General features: G+C 43.0%; 1 protein-coding gene across 1 annotated transcript in view; it reads right to left on the reverse strand.

The window, feature by feature from the left end:
• Positions 1 to 3,408: 3,408 nt before the first annotated feature.
• Positions 3,409 to 22,056, reverse strand: part of Ctnnal1 (catenin alpha like 1) — a 48,544-nt gene continuing 29,896 nt past the window's right edge. The window contains exons 8-19 of the mRNA XM_005362204.3: positions 21,964 to 22,050; positions 18,420 to 18,578; positions 16,781 to 16,873; positions 15,408 to 15,558; positions 14,448 to 14,485; positions 9,872 to 9,922; positions 9,642 to 9,796; positions 8,269 to 8,317; positions 6,256 to 6,312; positions 5,570 to 5,683; positions 4,939 to 5,022; positions 3,409 to 4,829 (exon numbers count right to left, since the gene is read on the reverse strand). Of these exons, the coding sequence (XP_005362261.1) occupies positions 4,770 to 4,829; positions 4,939 to 5,022; positions 5,570 to 5,683; positions 6,256 to 6,312; positions 8,269 to 8,317; positions 9,642 to 9,796; positions 9,872 to 9,922; positions 14,448 to 14,485; positions 15,408 to 15,558; positions 16,781 to 16,873; positions 18,420 to 18,578; positions 21,964 to 22,050 (1,098 nt within the window). The 3' untranslated portion in view covers positions 3,409 to 4,769. The remainder of the gene's footprint in view (positions 4,830 to 4,938; positions 5,023 to 5,569; positions 5,684 to 6,255; positions 6,313 to 8,268; positions 8,318 to 9,641; positions 9,797 to 9,871; positions 9,923 to 14,447; positions 14,486 to 15,407; positions 15,559 to 16,780; positions 16,874 to 18,419; positions 18,579 to 21,963; positions 22,051 to 22,056) is intronic.

A 22,056-nucleotide genomic window follows, 5' to 3' on the forward strand; every position in this document is an offset into this window, starting at 1 on the left:
TTTTTTTTTTTTTAGTTTTCTGAGACAGGGTTTCTCTGTGATTTTGGAGCCTGTCCTGGAACTAGCTCTTTAGACCGGGCTGGTCTCGAACTCACAGAGATCCGCCTGCCTCTGCCTCCCGAGTGCTGGGATTAAAGGCGTGCGCCACCACCGCCCGGCTGAGTTTTTTTTTCCCCCGAGACAGGGTTTCTCTGTGGTTTTGGAGCCTGTACTGGAACTAGCTCTGTAGACCAGGCTGGTCTCGAACTCACAGAGATGTTCCCATGATTTTTATAGGTCCACAGTCATATCATACAAAATGCAGCTAATCTAATATCAAAAGTTCCCATAGTCATTACAATTCTGAAGTTCAAAGTCCCTTCTAAGACTCAGTGCAATCTCTTACGTCCCCTTGTAAATCAAAAAACCAGCTACATGCTTCTACCATACAAGGGCACAGAATATCCATTCCCATTCCAAAAAGGACTGGTGGGCATAGTGAGGAAATACTGAACCAAAGCAAGACCAAAACCAGCGTGATACACACCAAATCCTGCAGCTCCGTGTCCACTAAGTGTTTAGTTTCAAAGGCTTTGGTTGGCTGCCCCTTCAGCATTGCTGCCTGCAACACAGATGTGATTCTACTGTGTGCAGCCTCCTTGGCGGATGGCTCGTAGCTTGGTTTCCCCACCACAGCATCAGTCACTGGCCTCTTCATGGCCCCCTCGCAGAAACTCCATCTCTACCACATGTTGCTTGGCTTGCTGAAGCCAAGAAGGGAGGAAGACTCCAGATACCTTTCATTCTTTCATGCCTCCAAAACTAGTACCATGTGGAAAATACCTCAAAACTAGACTACCAGCTTTGATTCCCTTTGTCTACAGCAGCTCTTCTGTTACCTTGCTTTCTAGGAACAAATTGGAGGTTTATCTGGGTGAAGTCTTGCCTTGGCCAACTGTCCTATTGTTCCAGTTTAAAGCCGACCTTTTTTTTTAATGTATTTTTTTAGGTATGAGTGCTCTCTGGATGTGTGCCTAAGAGGGCATATCCCATTATAGGTGGTTGAAAGCCACCATGTGGTTGCCAGGAATTGAACTCAGGACCTTTGGCAGAGCAGCCCATGCTCTTAACCATTGGACCATCTCTCCAGCCCTAGAGCAGACTTCTTGATAACACTAATCTCTAGTAATGACAGCCTTTTCCAGAACATGACTTCCTTGTGCTTTTTCTCCAAGCTGTACATTTTGTATTTCTGCCAGACATGCTGGTTTTCCTTGGCCAGAGTTACACTATCTAGAAATATCTAAAGCCAGAGAAAGTAGTCCATTACTTTGTAGTTCAGCCTCTTGTCTGTTCTCAGGACTTGGGTAGAAAGTAGCCAGATTCTTTGTCGAAGGGTCACATAAATGGCCTCAAGCCAATTTGCTAATGGAGACATTGTTTTCCTCTGAAGCATTGAAGCCAGGCCTCTCCTGTCTACATTATCTGCAGCACTAGTTTCCTAGGTTCCAAACAGGAAGTCTTGTTTCACAGCGCTCTCAGCCTTCAACCACTTTTCTGGAACCAAAGTTCAGTCTTCCAAATTCTTCCAAGAAACTGTCACATTGTTTCCACAGCAACCTCAGTTCCAAGTACCAACGAATAGTTACCTATCTGTTGCTGTGTTAAAACACCATGTGACCAAAACAACTTAAGAGGGTTTTGTTGGGCTTGTAGTTCCAGGGGGCTGGGTGTCCATGGCAGCGAGTGCAGGCTGAGATCAGACCACCACTCCCTGGAGGCACACAGTGAAGGGGAACTGGGTGGAGGCTAGACACTCAAAGTCTGCCCCCAGTGACAGGCTTCATCTGGCAAGTCTTAACATTCAAAAGTGCCAACAGCTAGGGACCAAGTGTTTCGAATACTGAACCATGGGGGACTTTTCTCTGTCAACCTCCAACAGGAGGCAAGCATTTCCCCGACTGACCATTTCCCCTGTTACTCTGTTACACTTGTTTCTCTGACAAATGTCAAATAAGGAATATTTTCCTGACTGAAAAACAAGCTCTTGAGAAATATTTTCAACAGTTTTTCATGTCTATAAGAAATGTGTTTCTTTTTTATGTGTTTCCCCTTGTATACATGTATGTTACATTCATGCAACACCTGTAGGTGCCAAAGAAGACATCGGCCTCCTTGGAACTGGAGTTCCAGGTGGTTGTGAGCCACCCCATGTAGGAGTTGGGAAGTGAACCCAGGTCCTCTGGAAGAGCACCCAGTGCTATTGACGTCTAAGCCATCTCTCCAGCCTCTTGCCTTATTTTTTTTTTTAACAATTTAATACTTTGGAAAAACAAAATTAATTGTCTACCTTTCCCAAATCTGCTTGTGCAATGGAAAAGGCCCAGCCTCGCCCCTTCTGCTGTGGTGTTGCCCTCTAGTTGCTGGGGAGACAGGACTGTGGAGTCTGCCTTCTCTGCATGGAAAGCTCTGCAAATGTACAAGGGCTCTTCTAGCAGACGGAAGAAGTGTGCTGCTTGTTAAGCTGGCTGCTGCCAATGCATGGTAGTGACTCATCCTGCACATTTTACTGACAGCTAATTTGTAGCAATCAAGGTTTTCCAGTCTGTTCTGTTCTTAAAGGTTTTTACATTATGTAAGTTAGAAAAAAAAACAGCTATGAAGTTCTGGTTTTAGATTAGACTTTTACACTAAATTTAAAAAGACCTTAAATCATGAAGTTTTGTTGTTAAGAGCTGCAACATATAGTACGTGTCTGTCATTTTCCCGTTTTTAATAAAATAATTTTAAGTACAAGCAAGCAGAGTTTATTGAGAAGAAAGAAGAAGCTCCCTGTAACTGGGAGGGGATTGGAATTTTAAATAAAATAGTTTTCTACATGAACACTTGATTTGTAAGTTCTGTCCTTTTGTGCTGATGACATCACGTTACCCTATTTCTTCAACCTCCCCTGCCCAGGCATCTTGAATTTTATTTTCAGTGTGTAAAGGTATATTTTATAAATATGTGTAAGGGAAACTTTTTAAAAAGGTTTTTAGTTTATAAGACAAACTTCTTATAACCCAAGTGTCAGCATGACTATCCCTTAATTGCACCATCAGACTTGACAAATGCTATGAGTTGATGTCTACAGAGATTGCAATGGGGTGGAAATTAAGCACCCAGCAGCAGATCCTCACTTTGAGTGCAGAGGGAATCTCAAGACTCATGCCGCAAGAGTCCATATCTGTTTAACAAGTTGTACCTTTCTTCAGTAGTTTTATTGCAAGTTAAAAGAACGTTTTGTTTCACAGGCTAAAGACCATGCTAGAAGTACTTTAAAATACAGACACATAAAATAGTACAGGTTGCAAGGGCACTTTTAATTTGATTACTCATCAGTATGCCCCTGCCCCAATTTAGTTAATGGATCAAAATTAAACCAGTTGGTACAAATTCAGTTATTGAACATAATTTTTATTGAAGTGTACATTATCATGTTTAATACTAATTAATAATCCCTATTTTGTTGACCATCACATTGTTACCACATACCTGATGATCCTTACGGTCTTATTGAGGGCTCTGCTCTATAACTAAGATGTTAACACTGAGAATCCAGTGAAGTTAGCATCCAGCTTCTCAGTTGAAAAAGAAGTCACAGAATTTCCACTCGTGTGAGTTGGTAACAATCCTGACTATTTCATAGGAGATGGCTCCATTCAATCATTTCCCATAACAGTCGGGTGCAAGATTATTCCAGTGCTTTGGGGAAAACGCTGTGTTAATACCTGTGGTGGTAGCGAAAGAGATGAGAGTTCTGTTCAGCACATGCAGAATGTGCATGCTCCTTCCCGCGGCCCTTGTTCTGATACTCGGAAATGCAGCAGATCAGCTGAGTGACCTGCGCAGTCTTATCCTTGCTTTACTCGCAGCTTATAAGGCAGACAGGCTACCAGCAGAGTCGGTTCCCCAGCCCAAGAGAAGGTTCAAACCCTAGAGTTAAAAAAACTAAAAATGAACATTCTAATGCCACTTTAATAAAAACACAGTGCTTAGGTTTCTGGAACTTAAACAGCCTCTTGGTTTTGATGTCTTCTGCACCTGTCATCAATACTGAAGATAGTTCAAAACTATTTTTAAACCAGTAAGAAATACTTAGGATTCCATCCACTATCCAGGACTGTGTGGTCAGCTATGCATACCGCAACTAGAATAAAAAGCCATTCCTCTTCTGGAGTTGCTCCAGGATTCTTTGGAGTGACTTCTGTTGTTTTCCTTTCGAAGCAGGAATAGGACAGTTGTAATAATGACCTTACCCAGTGAGATGCTTGTTAGAAGCAACAGTGCTAAGCAGGGATGTGACCGGGCACTTGAGGGACCCTTACCCTGCTTCAACAAGAATGGAAGGAGAGTCCACAGGCCTGCATTCAACCAGGCCACTGTATATTTTCTGCTGAAATTAGTGTTGCAGATAATCAGCTTACATAGAGCAGTTAAGGCTGCCAAAGGGGATGTACATTCACACTTGCATCTTTGGGATTCCGCTGGCATTAAGAGCGCGGGGATATTTGGTGTGTGCTGAGGAACATCCTGAACACAATGTCTACTTTAAACTGGCGCTGCCATTAGACTCTTAGTCCTCCCACAGCAATGACTGTTGGTAAGCTTTCTAATCGGAGATCAGAAAAATAGAAAGGTTTCTGCATTCTCTTTAAAAACTGAGGAATTTCCGAAAAGACAAAGGATCATTTGCTTTGTAAAAAGGTCGGCTGTGCTGCATGACTTTCCAGAGACGAATTACAGGCTGCTCAAGTTTTACCATCCATGGTATCTTTATTTGCCGCTGAGACCCACCTGGTATTTTCCACCTGGAGGGAAGAGTTAAGACAATTAGCTTCTGCTCTGCTCTGCTCGGCAGTCTGCAAAGTGGCTCGTGCACTAAGTTAGTAGAAGTTGAATACAGAAAAACCATCTCACCTTCTTCTGTAGCTTATAGCAGAGCGACAGGAGCTGGACCACAAGAGCCATCATGGATCTTATCTTTGTAATACACTTGTCAACCTATGGCGGCAAAGCATTGCAAAAATGCTATCATCTATTTGGTTTTACAGTGGTGAAGTTTCTCTGTCATGGAAATCTAAGAGATCTTGAAAGATATAGATTAGGGTACCAGAGGTGACATGCGGCTCCAGACACGGGTGACACTGACTGCCTGGGCTCACGCCTGTTTCATGGAACCCAGGAAAGATGGTGGAAGAGCCACGGCTCTACTTCAGGCTATGCATGAGCTTCTCAAAACACGCCACACACTGAGAGAACATCCCCTACTTGGCAATTCTTTATACTCCCCCAGACTCCTCCGGTAAATGGCAGGCGCCTCACTCCAAGGCATTTAGGCAGAGATGAAGACAGTGAAGGCAGCTGGGAGCAGTGCTAGGAACTCGTCTGCAGCCTGCAGTCTACCTTGTGATGCCCTGTCACAGCAGCTGCTCTCAGACGAGCAGGAAACAGACTTTCTGTGCCCTTTAGCACAGAGGCTGGAGTTAACCTGACGGAGAGACGTGTGAACTTCTCTCCAGTGTTTCCCAAGTCCCCGCCCTCGCCTTACCTTCAGGATCACTCTGTTCTGCAGAGATGTCTTCGTCATTGTCTGCAGCTGGTGGCATAGAGGAATGAGCTTGTTGATTTCCAGGAGAAGCATGAGTTTATCATCATCTTTTAGCTGAAACATAATTTAAGGAGTTATTGCAACCCCAACAAAACTTCATCATTTATGCTTTTATTTTTTTTCCCCTTTTAGATAGTATATCACACATACTCATTGTGTATAACAGGCTGGCTTTAAATGCATAGAAACCCACCTGTCTTGGTCTCCTGAGTGTTACACCACCCCAGCCCATATCTCTTTTTTTCCCTTAGTGTTTGTTTTTTTTTTTAAAAAAACAAGAAATAACTCAAATCTCATAGAATGTCATTAACAAAATCATGAAACAGTGCTTGCTTGATAGTAATGTATAGTTTCCACAAACCATGAATATTTGGTATGCTTTCTCTTTAGTGATCCTGCAGACAGAACCCAGGACTTCGTGCATACTAGACAAGGTCTTCCAGTGGGTCAGATCCATCCCCACAAAAATGTACACAATACAACAGAGTAACAGAAACACCATAACAGAACAAAATGTTCGCTGGATCTGCGCCTAGCCTATAGCTTATGTACCTTTATGTGTTAGTAATATGCTTCCAGTGTGGGTGTGTGAAACCACTAGCCCTGGACAGGTAGACATGTATTACCTGTTTTGAAAATGTCTGTACATTTGATGTAAGCTTTAATCCCTCTGCAGCAAAAACCTGGGAGAGAGGGAAAACAGCACTGTTTTGGATCAATGTCTTCTGGATGGTTGGTAAACAAATATTCTCAATTATTTCACAGTTGAAAACTAACCCAGACATTAAGAATCAGCTCCAGAACTTATAACGTTTTTCATTGTACCCCAGGAAACACAAGGGTTTAGCTGGAATCAGAAATTTTCCCAGACCAAAGACAAAATCCCCATAGAGCCTCCTTTGTACCTAAAGACATCCAGTTATTCTGCAAAGCCACACCGACCTGCAACCCACAGCCACACAAATTTCTATTCCTTTCTGAAGGGATCCCTGGCTCATTTCTTGAGATCTCCAGTTAGGGAGCGGAGTCATTTTTCTTCAGGATGTAACCACTGGTAACTTGCCCATGATTCAGTAAAATAACCTCTTTCCTGTACACGTGCCAACAACCCCAATTAAACAATGGGTCATTACAAGAGAGAGGAGAGACGTGAGAGTAGGGAGGATGTGGCCTGAGGAGAAGGAAAGGAGTTCCTGAGGGAGGGGCAGGGGAAGAATAAGATCAAAATGTAAATTCATGTATAAAATTGTCAAAAATACCTACAAAGAAACCCTGTCTAGAAAAAAAATTGTCAAAAATAATACATTACTTTTTGAATCCTCAAGTATAAGAGTCAGGAGTCCTGGGGAATGAGGTCAGGTTAAAACCAGACACATCCCACATAGCTATCTGAGAGGCAATCCAGGCGGTTAACATTTTATGGTAATTTTCAGATTTTTGTCTGTTCACCTTGCATTTTACAATTAAGTGAACAAAACTATGGAGAGGAGTGAAACCCAGGCCAGATAAGTTCGAGGAACAGTCAGGACACATTAAAATCAAAACACATAGGGTACTGTAAAACCCCACCGCAGGGGCTGCAGAGATGGCTCACTGGCAAGAGAACCCAAATTCAGTTCCTAGCACCGAGCAACCCACAACCACCTGTAATTTCTGCTCCAGGGAATCTGACACCCTCTTCTGGCCTCTGAGGACACCTGCACAGTGGCATTCACACACTTGCATGTGCATGCCCATGAAATACACACAAACAATAATAATAAATCTTTTTAAAATACTACCACAGCCGTGAGGAATGAAAATGAATGAACCTGGCGACCGACAGTAATAAGGCACATATCCGAATGATTTAGGAAGAAAAGGAGTCCTGATAGTAAGCTAGATAAAGATTGTGGACAGAGAGAGTGAACTTTGGCCTCCTAGTCACAAGCTTGATACCTGGCAGTTGCTGGCTATCGTGGCCTCAAGGGGAACAGTCCTTTGCATTTTCCCCGAGCCCTGAAGGGGAACCAGCAGGCTTCCTTGCTGGCACCGAACGATTCACTTCTCCGCATCACTCATTGTTCCACATTCTCAGCTCTCACAGCTTCTCTTCTGTGTCTGTCTGTCTGTCTGAACATCACGGTTGTAAAAGCACCTTACAGCCTCTTGGTGCTTCCAAAACTCTGTCAATCCTAACATCAGCCTTGGCACTCAGACTGATGCTTGACTTCCACTCTCTAGACCTGATGTTCTCCCTTGGTGCTCCCCACCTCAGCCAACATCTGCGTTGGTTGAGTCCAAACCCTTTTAGACATTCTATCCTGCCACAGCTTCTCGACTCTGAGCGGGTTCACTAGCATCACACTTGAAAGAAAAGAACATCACAGCTCTACAGAGATGCCTTGGCCACCCCTGCACTGTGCCTCAGCCCTTCATCTACATGGTCTCCCAAGTCTTCAGTGCATCTAGTGTCATGGCCATTGTACCTGTTCTGCCTCTGAACTGTTCTCATCCCACATACTCTTCCAACCTCCCCTCTTTGATAACACCCCTACCCAAAGGCTGTCTTAGAGAAGTCTTCCCAACTACTCCCACACCTTCCTCGTTTTATCCTACACGGTCTTATCACTCTGGGTACTTGTGAAAATAAAACATACCTCTAGGAGGTGCACTAGGTCCTGTGATGTCTTCAGTGGCCCCTCTCCTCTACAATAGAAGGAGTTATTAAGAGGTAACATTACTTGGATGTTGGCTTATGTAACACTTATGTTTTAGAGCATTCTGTATATTAGCAGAACTCAAATTTTTCAAGGATAATGTGAACACACTGATAATATTGTGATGTTTTTCTTAAAATAATTATGACTTCCTAAGTTAAAATTATATATGTTAATTTCATAATGCTAAGAAAACTAAAACTGGCCAGTTTAATAGTGCACTTTGTCCTTTTCATTTTGCTTTCATGAATAAATATATGAATTCTGATAACGTGTCTCAACCAAAATGCATTCCTAATGCAATCAAAAGAGCAGACCCAAGGTCAGTCAGACCTCAATTCAGATTTCAGCCCTGGCCAGAACTCGCTGCCCCTTCAATGAGGCATATATAAAATCCCAGTTCTAAATGTAAAAAAAGAATCATCATACAATTGTGTTGGCCAGTTTTATTTAGGAGTTTAAAAGCTACCGAGAATGAAGAACTCTGAAAAAAGGAAAGGCAGATTGCAGCAGACTGCGTTAGAGGGTGGTGGTCTCAGCACAAATCAGAGGATGCACCCTCCTGCAGCAACACCTGCACTAACAGCCATGAGTGCAGGAAGTCCTTCCTGGTCTCTGCTGAATGCCGAGAGCCAACTGGAGCCATGACACAAAATCGTATCTAAAGTTATAAAGAACTGACAATTTTGATAAAGCATTGAAAATTACTAGAATACCTTCACGTTTTTAATAGGAATTGTTATGTAGAAATAATCATTAATACATTGTATAAATGATTACAATGATTTCAAGCCATAAACTGAGGAAGGGCTAGAAGCATGCCCAGGAAAACTATAAATCTCCTTCCTCCAGGCCAAAGGCTAGCAAGTGGGCTTGCAAGGGGTACCTAAATGAGGTGGGTAAAGTGCGGGGCCTAAGGGCAATGGAGGAGATGGTGGAGGAAACATGCAGACACTGCAGTAAAGTACAGCCTGTGCTCTGACCACAGGGAGATCATTCTATTATGGAGATGTGCCTAAGTGACAGGGCATTATACACTCGTGCTCTACAGGAATTCTGTTGTCCCAGCCCGCAGAGCTGCAGCTAGCCTCTGTCCCTCCATGGAGTTGTCCCTCACACTCCCCAATCTATGCTCACGTTTTTAAAGATTTAGTTATTCGTGGTTCATGCCTATGGTCCCAGGTCTCAGGAGCCTGAGACAGGAAGATTAATGCAAGTTGCAGGCCAGCCCGGGCTGTAGTGTTAGACCCTGTCTCAAAAGTACTTGAATACACAAATATGTAAATAGACAAATCAAAATGTCACTGCATTACCTAGTAAATAAATACAAAGAATAGGCCACCCTGGACATGTTCCGGCCGTGTCGAACAATCTCGTTCTCTTGATCCTCCCACTTCTCAAGCTCACAGTCAGCATCGGAGGTGAGCAAAGCGAGTTTCAGCCCCAGCTTTGCTATCTTGGCTTGCTCCTGCAAACACATTCAGTCACAGGTCTGTCCTACTGATGTAGTCTTACAGTCTTGTTACACAACCAAAGAGATTACCTCTGAATCGGGTTTGTCAGGCTTTAAGGATTTCAGGTTTGTGTTGTTCTTCTATGACAATAAAAAGATTAGAAAATATTAGTATTTAGTTGTGAGGAAGGATGGCAGTAACAGAAAACATACAAACTTGTGAGGGACCCTAACTTGACCATACCCAGCGGGTAGTTAAACTGTAGTTAACTATGCTTGTAATATTCTACTAGGTGACTTCTGCTTGGGGAAAATCAGCAGTTGGGAATTCAGGACCAGGGGAAAAGGCGAGCATGTCCGGCAGTCTATTTTCTGTACTGCTAGTTGCTCTCCTCTTTTTCACAAGGTCTTTAGGGCCTCAAGACAACACCTAAAATATTCTCAGAATCTACTGATAATGCCCCCCAAAGCTCCCTGGCCTCTCTGTTATAATAAAAATATTGTAACACTTGAATGATTCTGGTGGAATGTCTATTAAAATTAACGACTAAAGGTTCTGCAAGTACTTTCCTACTGGTTATGACTATAATCTAATGCCTTCCACTCTCTGAATTCCAACACCCTCGTCTCACTGCCAGCAAAGCTGTTAATCCTGAACCCAGGTTGTCAAGGCGCTTCACTTTAAATTTAGGATTTAACATGAACCAGTGCTCAATGGGCTCCTATTTTAGAAAGAGCACGTTTCTTTTCATGTAACTATTGGGAACTCAATGTGTTTCCTCTAGGAGGGAAGAAACCTATCACAGTTCGATCACCAGACTAGTTCAGAGATATATACCTGTTCGTGTCAAGAACAGAGAACTACACTATGCCGTACCACTAACTACTGCAATGTTTCTTTAAAATATTTATTCAAAAGTTCCTTGGAGATGACAGCCCACAGTAAGAAAGAATTTCTCCTACTCGGAGACACATTAGTTATCTCAGGAGTTCCAGAACAGAGAGGGTCAGTAGAAACAAAATGGCCAACAGCTGGAGAAAGCCATCAGTCCAGTGAAACACATCCAAATTACACACACACATACACACACACACACACACACACGCGCGCGCGCGCGTGCACGCTCATGAGCGCAAGCACAGACACTCGCAATGTATTTACATATATATATGCCAGATGTGAATTACAGTCAAGTAGATATTCATATGCCTACCTAGCGTAAGAAAAAAAATCAAAACTTTTAATTTTTTGACTTATTTTATGCTTATGGGTGTTCTGCTTACATGACTGTATGTGCACCGTGTCCATGTCAGGTGCCTTTGGAGGCTGGAAGAAGGTACAGATCTCATGTAATATAGATGCTAGAAATTGAACTCAGGTGCTGTATAACACCAGCCACTGTATTTACTGAGCCATCTCCCCAGCTCTCATCACCGAACTTTTCAAGTATATATACAAATACCCCTCAATTTAGTAATGGGAATTACAGAAAAGGTAAACAAACCATCTTTTTAAAATAATTTTATGGCAAGAACACCAAGACTTCCTGGGTGTATCTCCTGAGCACATTCTTTCTTTCTTTCTTTCTTTCTTTCTTTCTTTCTTTCTTTCTTTCTTTCTTTCTTATTTATTTATTTATTTATTTATTTATTTTCTTACTTATTTATTCATTTATTTATTTTTTGAGTCAGGGGTTCTCTGTAGCTTAGGAGCCTGTCCTGGAACCAGCACTTGTAGATAGACCAGGCTGGCCTCGAACTCACAGAGATCCCAGAGATCCACCTGCCTCTGTCTCCTGAGTGCTGGGATTAAAGGTATGCACCACCACCGCCCAGCTCAAACTATCTTTAAAATGTGGCCATAGGGCCAGCATCACAGTTCAGTGGGCAGAAGCCCTTGTTGCTACCTGACCTGACAACCTAAGTCTGGTCCCGAAGACCCACACAGTGGAAAGGGAAAACCGACTCCTTCGCACTGTCTTTGGGCCTGCACACACCTACCAAGGCACATGCTCACACCAACCCAACCCCACCCAGAAAAATAAGTGTAAAAATGAACAAATAAAAATGTAATCAAGCCTGTCACCTAGTGGACACTATTGGGAAGTGCAGTTTGTTACACAAAGCTGAAGACTTCCAAATATAAATAGCACAAGACTCAAAAGTTTGCTCTCCAAAAGAGGAGCTAAAATTTTCTTAAAAATAGTTAGCTGTGCTACATTCAACTAAGGAAATGGTTTGTATTTTGAAACAATATTACTAAAGATTGGGTGGGGGTGGAACCTACTAAGTTCCATAAAATCTCCCTCCCTTTCATTCAACCCGTTAGGGTCTGACTTGTCTTTTCTGCCATTTCCCTCAGCTCTGGGGATGGAGCCTGGGGCCTGATCATGGGCAGCAAGCGCTTTCTCAGTGAGAAACAGTGTGAACTCTAGAGTTTACTATTTTGTTGTTGCTGCTTTTTGTCTTTTGTTTGTTTGTTTTGTCTTGCTTTGAGAATCTATCTTACAGCCCAGGCTGATATCGAACTGATCCGCAGGCTTCCCAGTGCTAGGATTCTAGGTGTGCACTCCCAGGCCCAGCTGTGTGTCTTTGATTACCCTAGACTATTTCATAGAAGCCCCAACATACAGCACTTAAGACAATCAACATGTCTTCATTTGATTAATACAGTGGGATATTAACTATTGTCATCTACTGAAGTCGAGGTGGGTCAAAACAGGAAAATTAGATAAAACATACTTCCAGACTGTGTTGATGATAAATTAAGGCACAGAAAAAAACAGTTTCCAAAAATTCACAAAGTGATTCTGCGGTTTTGTATTTGATTTTCCTTCTACTTCTGCTGAGTTTACAAAAGTATTTCAGCACTGATCCATGATGAGTGTGTGTGTGTGTGTGTGTGTGTGTGTGTGTGCATATGCACACGAGTGTCCAGAAAAGAGTGTCTTATACTGTTAGGGGGGTTATGAGCACCCCATATGGGTACAGAGAACCAGACTTAAGCCTTCCGTAAGAGCAGTATGCGCTCTTAACCGCTGCACCATCTCAGCAGCTCCTGTCAGAAACTCTGAGGATCCGGCTTGGCATCCGTTCTCATCTCCACACCAGTCATTCCCGCTGCTATTACTATCCCCAGACATGAAAGTCTTATTAGTGATCATGTTACTGTCCGCACTGTCTTCTGACGCCATGTGTTCATCTCTCTGTTACTTTAATAGTTAAGAAACTCTCTCCTCTCTTCATTTTCTTTTTATGTAAGGTTAAATATGTACTATCTAATGTAGCAGCTGTTACCCACAGCACAGCCAGCCTGAATTGGGGTGTAGCATATGTGTAAAATACACTCCAGATTCTAAAGATTTAAGACAACAAAGAGGCTAGAAAGTTTTCCACAGTTCCATGTTGAGCAATAAACTGATAATGTTTGGGACATGCTGGGAGTGAAATATGATATAAAATCAACTTCAAAAATTGTGTTTTCTTTGCATATCCACCTAAAATTTTAATTAGGGATGTGTCTGAAGACCATCCTGTCTTTTTCACTGATGCAGTGATTCATCCAATTAATGTTTTGATTATCCAGTTTGGGCCAGACAGTTCTAGGCAACAGAAACACACAGCAATCAGGGTATCTTTCAGCTCCTCACCTGTGTGGCTCATCATTCAGCATCGTTCCCACCAGTGCCCAGTGTATCACCTGGGCAGGAACTGACCAAGGGGCATCTGATGGCCGGGTACATTTGTCTGTTTTGACCTGCTGTGTGTATTAGACACCACAGTTCTCCTTTCTTTATGACTGGGGACATGGTTCTAACTTCAAGCTGGGGTAGTCTTACAGTCTTATGCCTTCCGCTTTCTCATCTGTCACCATGATGTCTTCTCGCGCAGAGGCTGCTTCTGCAGGCTGGTTTCACTGTTTGTTGTGTCCCCACACCCCGCTTCTGAAGTTTGGCTATAAGGGCACTTGATTGCTTCAAAAGACTAGGCCTCATGATAACCAATATTTTTCCATAGTCTCTGTTTTCTAAATATTTTGCATTATGTTCACAATTATAGATGTCATGTTATTTAGAAATGAATCGCAGAGTTCACCAAAATGTTACATGGATAACATGATGCTAAAAGGCTATCAGCCAAAAGATAGAAATTGTAATTCCTGAAAAGGATCTTAGGACCACTGTACAACTAACTTATTCCTCTTTATTTTCTTTTCCATGGGCATATTTTTGCCCATGTAGAAAGCGAATAAACATTATTATTTTGAGATATGTCTCCGATGTAGCCCAGGAACTCGGTGTATAGACCAGGCTGTCCTCTACTTCACACAGACCCGCCTGCCTCTGCCTCCCAAATTCTGGGATTAAAGGTGTGCACCACCAAATGTGGCACCGAATGTCTTCATATATAGACAATAATCCTACGTTACTTTGCAAACTAAGCCAAAGATACGAACAGAAAGCTACTTCCCACTGGGATTCCTTTATTCTCAACTCCCAAAGCCAAACAAAAATATTAAGATAGGGGCCACATGTAGGCTGCTCCCAGAGCAGTAACTGCGTACTGGACGTTCACTGTCCACTTGCCCCTGCTGCTGAGGGAGGTGACTAGCGATGGGCAAAGAGAGCACAGATGAAATTGAAGCACGCAGCGCTCCTGCACTTACCATGGGCTTTGGAAGCGAAAGATGGTCGTACTTCTCTCCTACAAATAACATACATCACTTAAGAACTTTTTCTACTGATACAGTTTTATTTTTCACATTTAGCTTTTCAAATAACAAATATGTCACATTAGTTGTGATAATCCAGACTGTTGATTATATGTGATTCAGATTGACAGCATGACTGGCTTGCAAACATGAAGACTGTCAACTCCTGCATATTCAAGGCACCTACAGTGCCAGAGCTCACCCTCAAGTAAAGGGAAAAGGGAAAGCAGAGGTGTCACTGGCACTGACTTCCATTTCCTGGCAGCCTCACTCACAGAGAACCTTATACCCACCTGCTGCTCCCAAAGTCAGAATCCTCTCATCAGGACCAGCATCTCCACATACCAAATCACATCATCTCCAGCTAACCTCATACTGTGTGCTCGCTCGGGGACGGAACAATCCCGGTGAACGGGACAGAAGAATGAACTAAAGCACACAGGTGTGGGGCTGTGAAATGGCATGCAGCATAAAGTGGACAACAGGAAAGAGAGGACACTGCAATCTGCATTGTCCACTTCACCGGCCCTGTCTGCCATCTTTCTGGCTTGCAGATCAGTTTACAATGGACAATTTATTCTTGGTTTGGTTTGTTCATTTGTTTGTTTGGGACAGGGTTTCTCTATGTAGTTCTGGTTGTCCTGAAATTGACTCTGTAGACCAGCAATGACATGGTGGCTCACAACCATCTGTAATGAAATCTGGTGCCTTCTATTGACCTGCAGACACACATGCAGGCAGAACACTATACAGATAACAAATAAATAAATCTTTAAAAAAAAAATAACCCAGCTGGGCTATGTAACATGATAATTTTTATACCCACGGCTTATCATTAAAAACAAAACACTAAGTTACACTAAAATAATACATAAATAAAAGCTGAAATATTTCAACAAGTGAACAGTGTCTCACCTCGTCTTCCTTCAAACACGTCATTGATCTCTCGTAGCAGCGTGGCCAAGTCGCTAATCTGAGATTCCCAAGCCTCACAAAATACATCCAGATTTTCCTTCGCGATTTTGCTGGACGGATGCAGCGTCAATGTTTCAGCAGCAGAAATGATCTAAAGGGGCACCGGAAACACGGGTGCAATCTCTAAACTCTCTGTCCTTTACCGCCGACTTGTGACATGGCTGATTCTGGCTATGAACCACTAATAGCATGATGTGTCATCTGCCTACCTTGAGATAGTTATTCTGCATCCAATGGGTTCTTGTTTTAAACTAACACTGAGGCAAACACTGGTTTGGTTTTGTTTGTATATTTTTTACTTATTAATTTTATGTGTGCATGCACATGGTGATGTGCATGTGGAGGTCAGAGGACAGTCCGCAGGGTTGGTTCTGTCTGTGTGGTCCTCAGTAGACAGGCGCCTTTAACCACTGAGCCATCTAGTTGGCCCTGATTTGTTCAATTACAATCAATGTCCTTAGGAATTATTAAACTGAAATGTACTTTTGTGGCTTGTTACATCCTGATTTCTGTTGTGGAATATTATTTTAAGATGTATTATGCTTAAAAAATTGTGTTACATTCATTTATGCTGTGGAATATTTGTTTAATGATGCAAAGATAAGCTGCATTCTTTTATGTTGCATTTGTTTAACTCTGTAAAGTTGTGTTTCTTTGCCTGCCTAAAACACCCGATTGGTCTAATAAAGAGCTGAATGGCCAATAGCTAAGCAGAAAAGAGGAATAAGTGGGGTTGCCAGGCAGAGAGAATAAATTGGAGGAGAAAACTAGGCTCAAGAAAAGGGGGAGGAGAAAGAAAAGGAGAAGAGGACACCAGGGGACAGCCACACAGCCAGTCACAGAGTAAGAAGGAAAAAAAGATATATAGAATAAAGCAAGGTAAAAAGCCCAGAGTCAAAACGTAGTTAAAGAGAAACAGGATGATTTAAATTAGAAAAGCTCACTAGAAACAAGCCAAACTAAGGCTGGGCATTCATTAGTAAGAATAAGTCTCGTGTATTTATTTGAGAACTGGGAGGTGGGCCCCAGAAGAGTAAAAACAACCAACAACAGATACCTTTCTTTGTAAGTCTGATAGGGACCTGCACAGCAAACAGCTTCATTTAAAATAGATACAATCTAGCATTTCAGTTATGTGAGCCAAGTTCCAGTTTGGCAGAGAATGTGATCCGGTGGAAAGGCAGCACGTTCCGGTACATTACCAACAAACCCCAGTGTCCTTGTTTCTCTCCTGCAGACCTTCCTGCTCGCCACCCCAGAAGCAGTTACACAGTCAGCACACGAAGAGAAAGAGTAACCTGCCATTTCCATACCTGTTGGCCAGTCACCAGAAATGTCTCTTCAGCATGTATGCAGGTTATTTCAAGGGGTTCCGTGCCAGACACATGCCGCAGCAATCGACACATCTGCAAGAAAGCATGTCTACAGTTCACCTTCCGCACCCTTCCTTCTGATAAAGAAAACCAAGCTTACAACCCTAAGAATGAATTTGTGCTTGACTGAAGGCCAAAGCAGGCACAAACGGGAACACTGTACTGTTCTGCTTCCTATCTGACCGAAGCAAGGTGGTGGTGAGAACCATGGGGAACCTTTAAAAGGTCCAACAGAGTGCATGCATTTGCTGCATCTGCCTCCAGAATCCCGCTGTAAAATTGTCAATTATCACAAGTGACCATTCTCTCAGGGCTGATCTCATCAGGATCAAGTAGACTCACACACTTTTTTTCTTTGAGATAGCAATGGATTGAGTAGACTGGTTATAAAGAAGCAGAAAACCTCCTTTAGAGAAAATTAGTGAACATTATGAGACTTAAAAAGGGAAGTTTTAAATTTCTTCAACTCATTAAAAGGTTTGTTACAGGTTTCCTAAAGTTAGTTTTTTCTACAGTAAAAACATTTGGTTAATATATAGAGCAGAACCAAATGTACTAAATAAAGGAAACAGTCATGTTGAGAATGTCCCTTAGAGGTTGCCAGGCAGCTATGTAGGCAAGTAAAGGAGAGAAAGCCAGGATTAGGGACTTCCTTGACCTGTGAGGATTGTTGAGCAGGGAACATGATAATGTAAAGACTGTATTTGTATACAATGGAAGACAGATTGCACAAATACATGTATGAGTAAGCGCTCTTCCTTTTTTCTTTTCTTTCTTTTGTGAACTAGCAGATATAAGGTAACATTTTTAATGGGTAGAAGAAGTAGATTATCAATTAAGATGAACCAGAATTATACAGCAAGTAGCAGGTGGCAACACCCCACAGTGTTGGGTTGGGGCAGAGTAGGAGAGGTTCAGGGAAGGGACAGTGTCTTTCCTGTCTTCCCTTATCCACTCCCTCCCTTTTCAAACCTGCCTGCTGCCTTGGGAGGCTCCCTTGGGTTGTCCATAGCTGGATTTGGCCAATGGAAAGGGAATAAAAGGACTTCCCTTCCATGTTGATTGGGTCACCTTGGGCCAACTGTGTGTCTAGTTCAAACTCTATTGCCTGTCAGGGAGTTCTCAGAGGAGCTTCAGGCTCTGCCTCCCCTGTTAACTCGGGCTGGCCCCACCCTCACGGTTGCACCTACTGCACCCCATTTAGAGCTGCCCACGACTGTCTCGCAACCCTGATCCCAGACCTCTCAGTAAGCACTGGTCACAGCATCCTCACTTCGCCTCTCTCTTGCTGAAAATTCACCAGATTCAGACAGAAACCACATTATTTCACTGCGCTACCCCGAGTCTAATCCAAGAGAACAAAAAAAAGATCTAAAATGTATTTTGCGGTTCCAGCATATTTTATTGTTTTATTTAGAGGGCAAACTATTGTAGAAACAGGATAGACATGTTACACTTTTCAGAGTCCAAAGGCTCTGATAAGCTAGCCAAAACCCCTATCTGTTAATATTTTCTCATAATTTTCCTATTGTATTGAGAACTAACTACAGCTTTTTTTTAAAAGCGAGTCTGTACTCACCTCAACAAGCTGTTCTTTCTGCTCAGAGAGTTTACAGGCATATTCAGCCAACGCTTCCAGATTGCCTTCTACTCCAGTGAGTTTTAATGCTTTTAAAACCTCATGATCCGCATGGAATTTTAACAGGTCGGCAGCCAGCCGCATTGCCGTATGATGAAGCTGCAGGTGAGGGTGAAAGACAATCAGGGCAGGGAAATAGACAAGAAAGTTTGTGACCAAGCACCTAAGAAGAGCTTGAATAACTACAGAAGAGAAACCCATAGCATTCCACCTGATCTGTTCGCAGTGAAATATCCCCTGTGGTCACAGAAGCTGGAGTACTGGGAAGCATCTTAGTCCTCACACCAGCAAGATGACATCAGTTTGCCCGAGTCACTGGTGCCAGCAGCACTGCTGTGTGGGGAAGATGCCCTGGCCACTCGGTGGAGAAGCCTGGACACTTCTTCATTCTCCTAGCAGCAGGTCTCTCTCACACAGCCTCTCTCCTATTGAAATTCTTTGACTAGCGACAGAGACGGTGAGAGGTGGAACACTATTCCGAGTTTACTGTCCTAGGGCTGGAGAGATGGCTCGGCAGCTAAAAGCACTGTGTGTTCTCCCAGAGGATCTGGGTTCAATTCTCAGGAGCCACAGGGCAACACACCCAGGAGATCTGACACCCTCTTCTTACTTTTGCAAGCACATGTACACACTGGTGCCTAAATACACATGAAGGCAAACACCCTCAGACATAGTTAAAAATTTTTCAATGTTCAAAAAAAAAAAAACCTGGTGTACAGATGACTAAAGGAAGATCTAATAGTGGTCTATAGTCATTACATACTTTTTAGGGGGGCTAGTAGTACAGTTCAATCAAGACCTGAATCTAATTCCCAGTATAGAATAAAGAAAAAAATACTTGGGGTGAAGAGCTTAGTGGCAGAGCAGCTCCCTAATATGCCCAAGGCACTCAGTCCAATTTCTAACAGTAAAAAATTATTTCAGTAGATTTCTGAAAAAGCACCCTGTGAGAGCTAGCCAACTCAGTACTAGATAAAATCTTATTAAACACCTGTCATGACTGGACCCCTGACAAGCAGGACCCAGTGACTGCCCTCACGGGGGAACATTCTGTGTGTAACTGTTCCCCAGAACTCTACTCTCCAAGAACTCTGGGTTCGGGCAGGAACAACATATAATAAACAATACAGTCCTCAAGGTGTATTTGATGCAGGTGGACTTCATTTTTATCTCTCACTCATACTAGGTATCTTTGGACAGATGAACTCCAAAATACTAAAATCTTGTGTGTGTGTGTGTGTGTGTGTGTGTGTGTGTGTGTGTGTATGTGTGTGTGAATTATATGGCAGATGTAGGTGGTTTGGGATTTGTCAAAAAAATATAAGCTTTAATAAAAGCATTATTTTAAGAAAAATTTGACTTTGAATTAATCCTGTTAGAAGCAATTTCTTTTTGCATGGAAGTAACTGGATGTCAATTCAAATGAGAAGACTTTGGATAAAATAAGCAGGGGAGCTGTCTTCATTTATCCACCAGTAGTAATAATAATCAGAATAATCACAGCCAGAGAGCCATTAAAATTTACTTTTCTATATAAACAAAATATCTTAGAAGAATTTAAAAGGACCTTGTTTAACCATCAGGACCTTAGAGAATATCTAACACCATGCCAATGTCCACAGTGGCTGAGTGATGACTTGCCAAGGTCTTCTAGCTCTTAGAAACATCCTGAGGACAACTCACTGACAACAAAAGAGAAAGAAGTCAGGACAAATACTCTGTCCCTGTCTGCAATGTCCAAGGGCAGCTTTCCACGAGTTGGGTCTCTATCCTTACAAGAACTCAAGGTCGATGTGGCAAGTCATCCCATTGCCAAAGGAGCTTATCCTGCACTCACAGTTCAGTGTTTCAGCATTTAATTAAATCTTAATATGATGAAATCAAACAGTTGGTGAAATCACATCCTTCTAGATTCAATAAGAAGTTCAAAGGAAATCTCAATAGAGCTGTCAGTCTGGTTAAGGTGTTAAGAAAATCACCTACAGACAGCACAGAAACAAATGCCCAGCACCCAACTTCACTCTGCAGAGACTTGGACCAGCTTCAAAAGCACAAATGAATAAACAAAGAAGAGATAAGGGCAAGGGGAGGTTTGGGGAGGAGCGTCTGGAGGGAACAATTTGAGAGTTGCAGTATTGTGGTGTAGGAACACAGATCTTCTGAAAACCTCCAAAAAGCATTCATAAGAAAGAATGAATGTCAATGTACTCTATCACAGTATGAAGCCACCGTGTGATGGCCTCTGTCACTGGGCTATAGCTCAGGGGTAGAGCGCTTCCCTAACATGCATAATGCTCAATTCCCAGAGTTGCAAAAACAAACAACAAAAACTGGTTCCAAACTACTGCACAGAAGAAGGGCACACGTCACAGAAAGCTTTCCACCCTCAACTTCCTGTCTTCTCTACCTGTGCCACAGCCTGGCAGAAACAGTTCCAGCAGCCACAGCACAGACAAAGGGAAGAGATTCTGTAGTCCACGGGAGTTCTAGCAGAGGTGGGGTGCTGTGGAATTGTGAGGAAGTCCTACAGGCACATGAGATGCCGACGCTGGAGGGAACGCTCGGACTCTTGCACTAAAAACAAGCCAGGGCTTGAACATCTCACAAAGGGCCGGACAGCAAGTATTTTGGCTTTGCAGGCACAGGGGCTGAATGCAGCGAGGCAGCTGTGTGTTACAGAGAGAGAACAGTAGATGCAATGCACACATGTGCAGCGTGTCCACAGACAGCGGGGACAACACCAGAAGGCCGAGTGGCAGCATGAGTCAAGCTGGCTGAACCGTGACCACAGGACTGGCCGTTCCGAGTGCCCAAGTCAGACACAGGTGAGCACATTTTCGTTCTGAAACACGGAAATCTCCCCAACTCAAGAACATCTGAAAACTCAGTGAGGCATAATTTACACACAAAGTGCTCCCAGTTTAAAAGTACAGTTTGGTGAGTTTTGCAGACACATAAACCCCAGAACTCCCACCACACTGAATATTCCAACTATCCCCATGGCTCCACAAAGACCACCTTTGCCGTTTTGCAGTAAATATCTCAAATTTTCTGATCCCAAGAAGCCACTGATCTATTCCTGTCATTAAGACTCAGTTCTTCCTCATCTAGAACTTTTCTAGACAGAAGCAGAAGCTTGTTCAGTCTTGTGTGCCTGGTTCCTGCACTGTTTTGCAGTGTGGTCTGTGATTCATCTTATTTATTGCTGTGTTGCTAGGAAGAATTTGGCAGAGCTACCATCAGTTTGCCTACCAATAACCCTTGTGGCTGGACATCCACAATGATCACAAGAAATGGTCCCCAGCCACTGTGAGAAAGGCGACTGTGCCCGTTCATGTGTGAGCTTTGAGAATGACAGTGTTAACAAGTGGTGACTTCATACTCACGACCAGAAAGTTGAGCACAGTGCGGCCACAGGAACACACTAATGCTCATGCGCTTCACATATATCCTACAGCATGAGGCTGCGGCTCAGACTCCTTACCTCCTTCCTCAGCTCGTTGAGACTATGGCTGACCCTCAGAACGGTGAGCTCCAGCTCCTCGGCCGCACTCTTGGTCTTTGTGCTTTGCTGAAA

The sequence above is a fragment of the Microtus ochrogaster genome, linkage group LG5 (genome assembly GCF_000317375.1).
Source record: "Microtus ochrogaster isolate Prairie Vole_2 linkage group LG5, MicOch1.0, whole genome shotgun sequence".
Lineage (NCBI taxonomy): Eukaryota > Metazoa > Chordata > Mammalia > Rodentia > Cricetidae > Microtus > Microtus ochrogaster.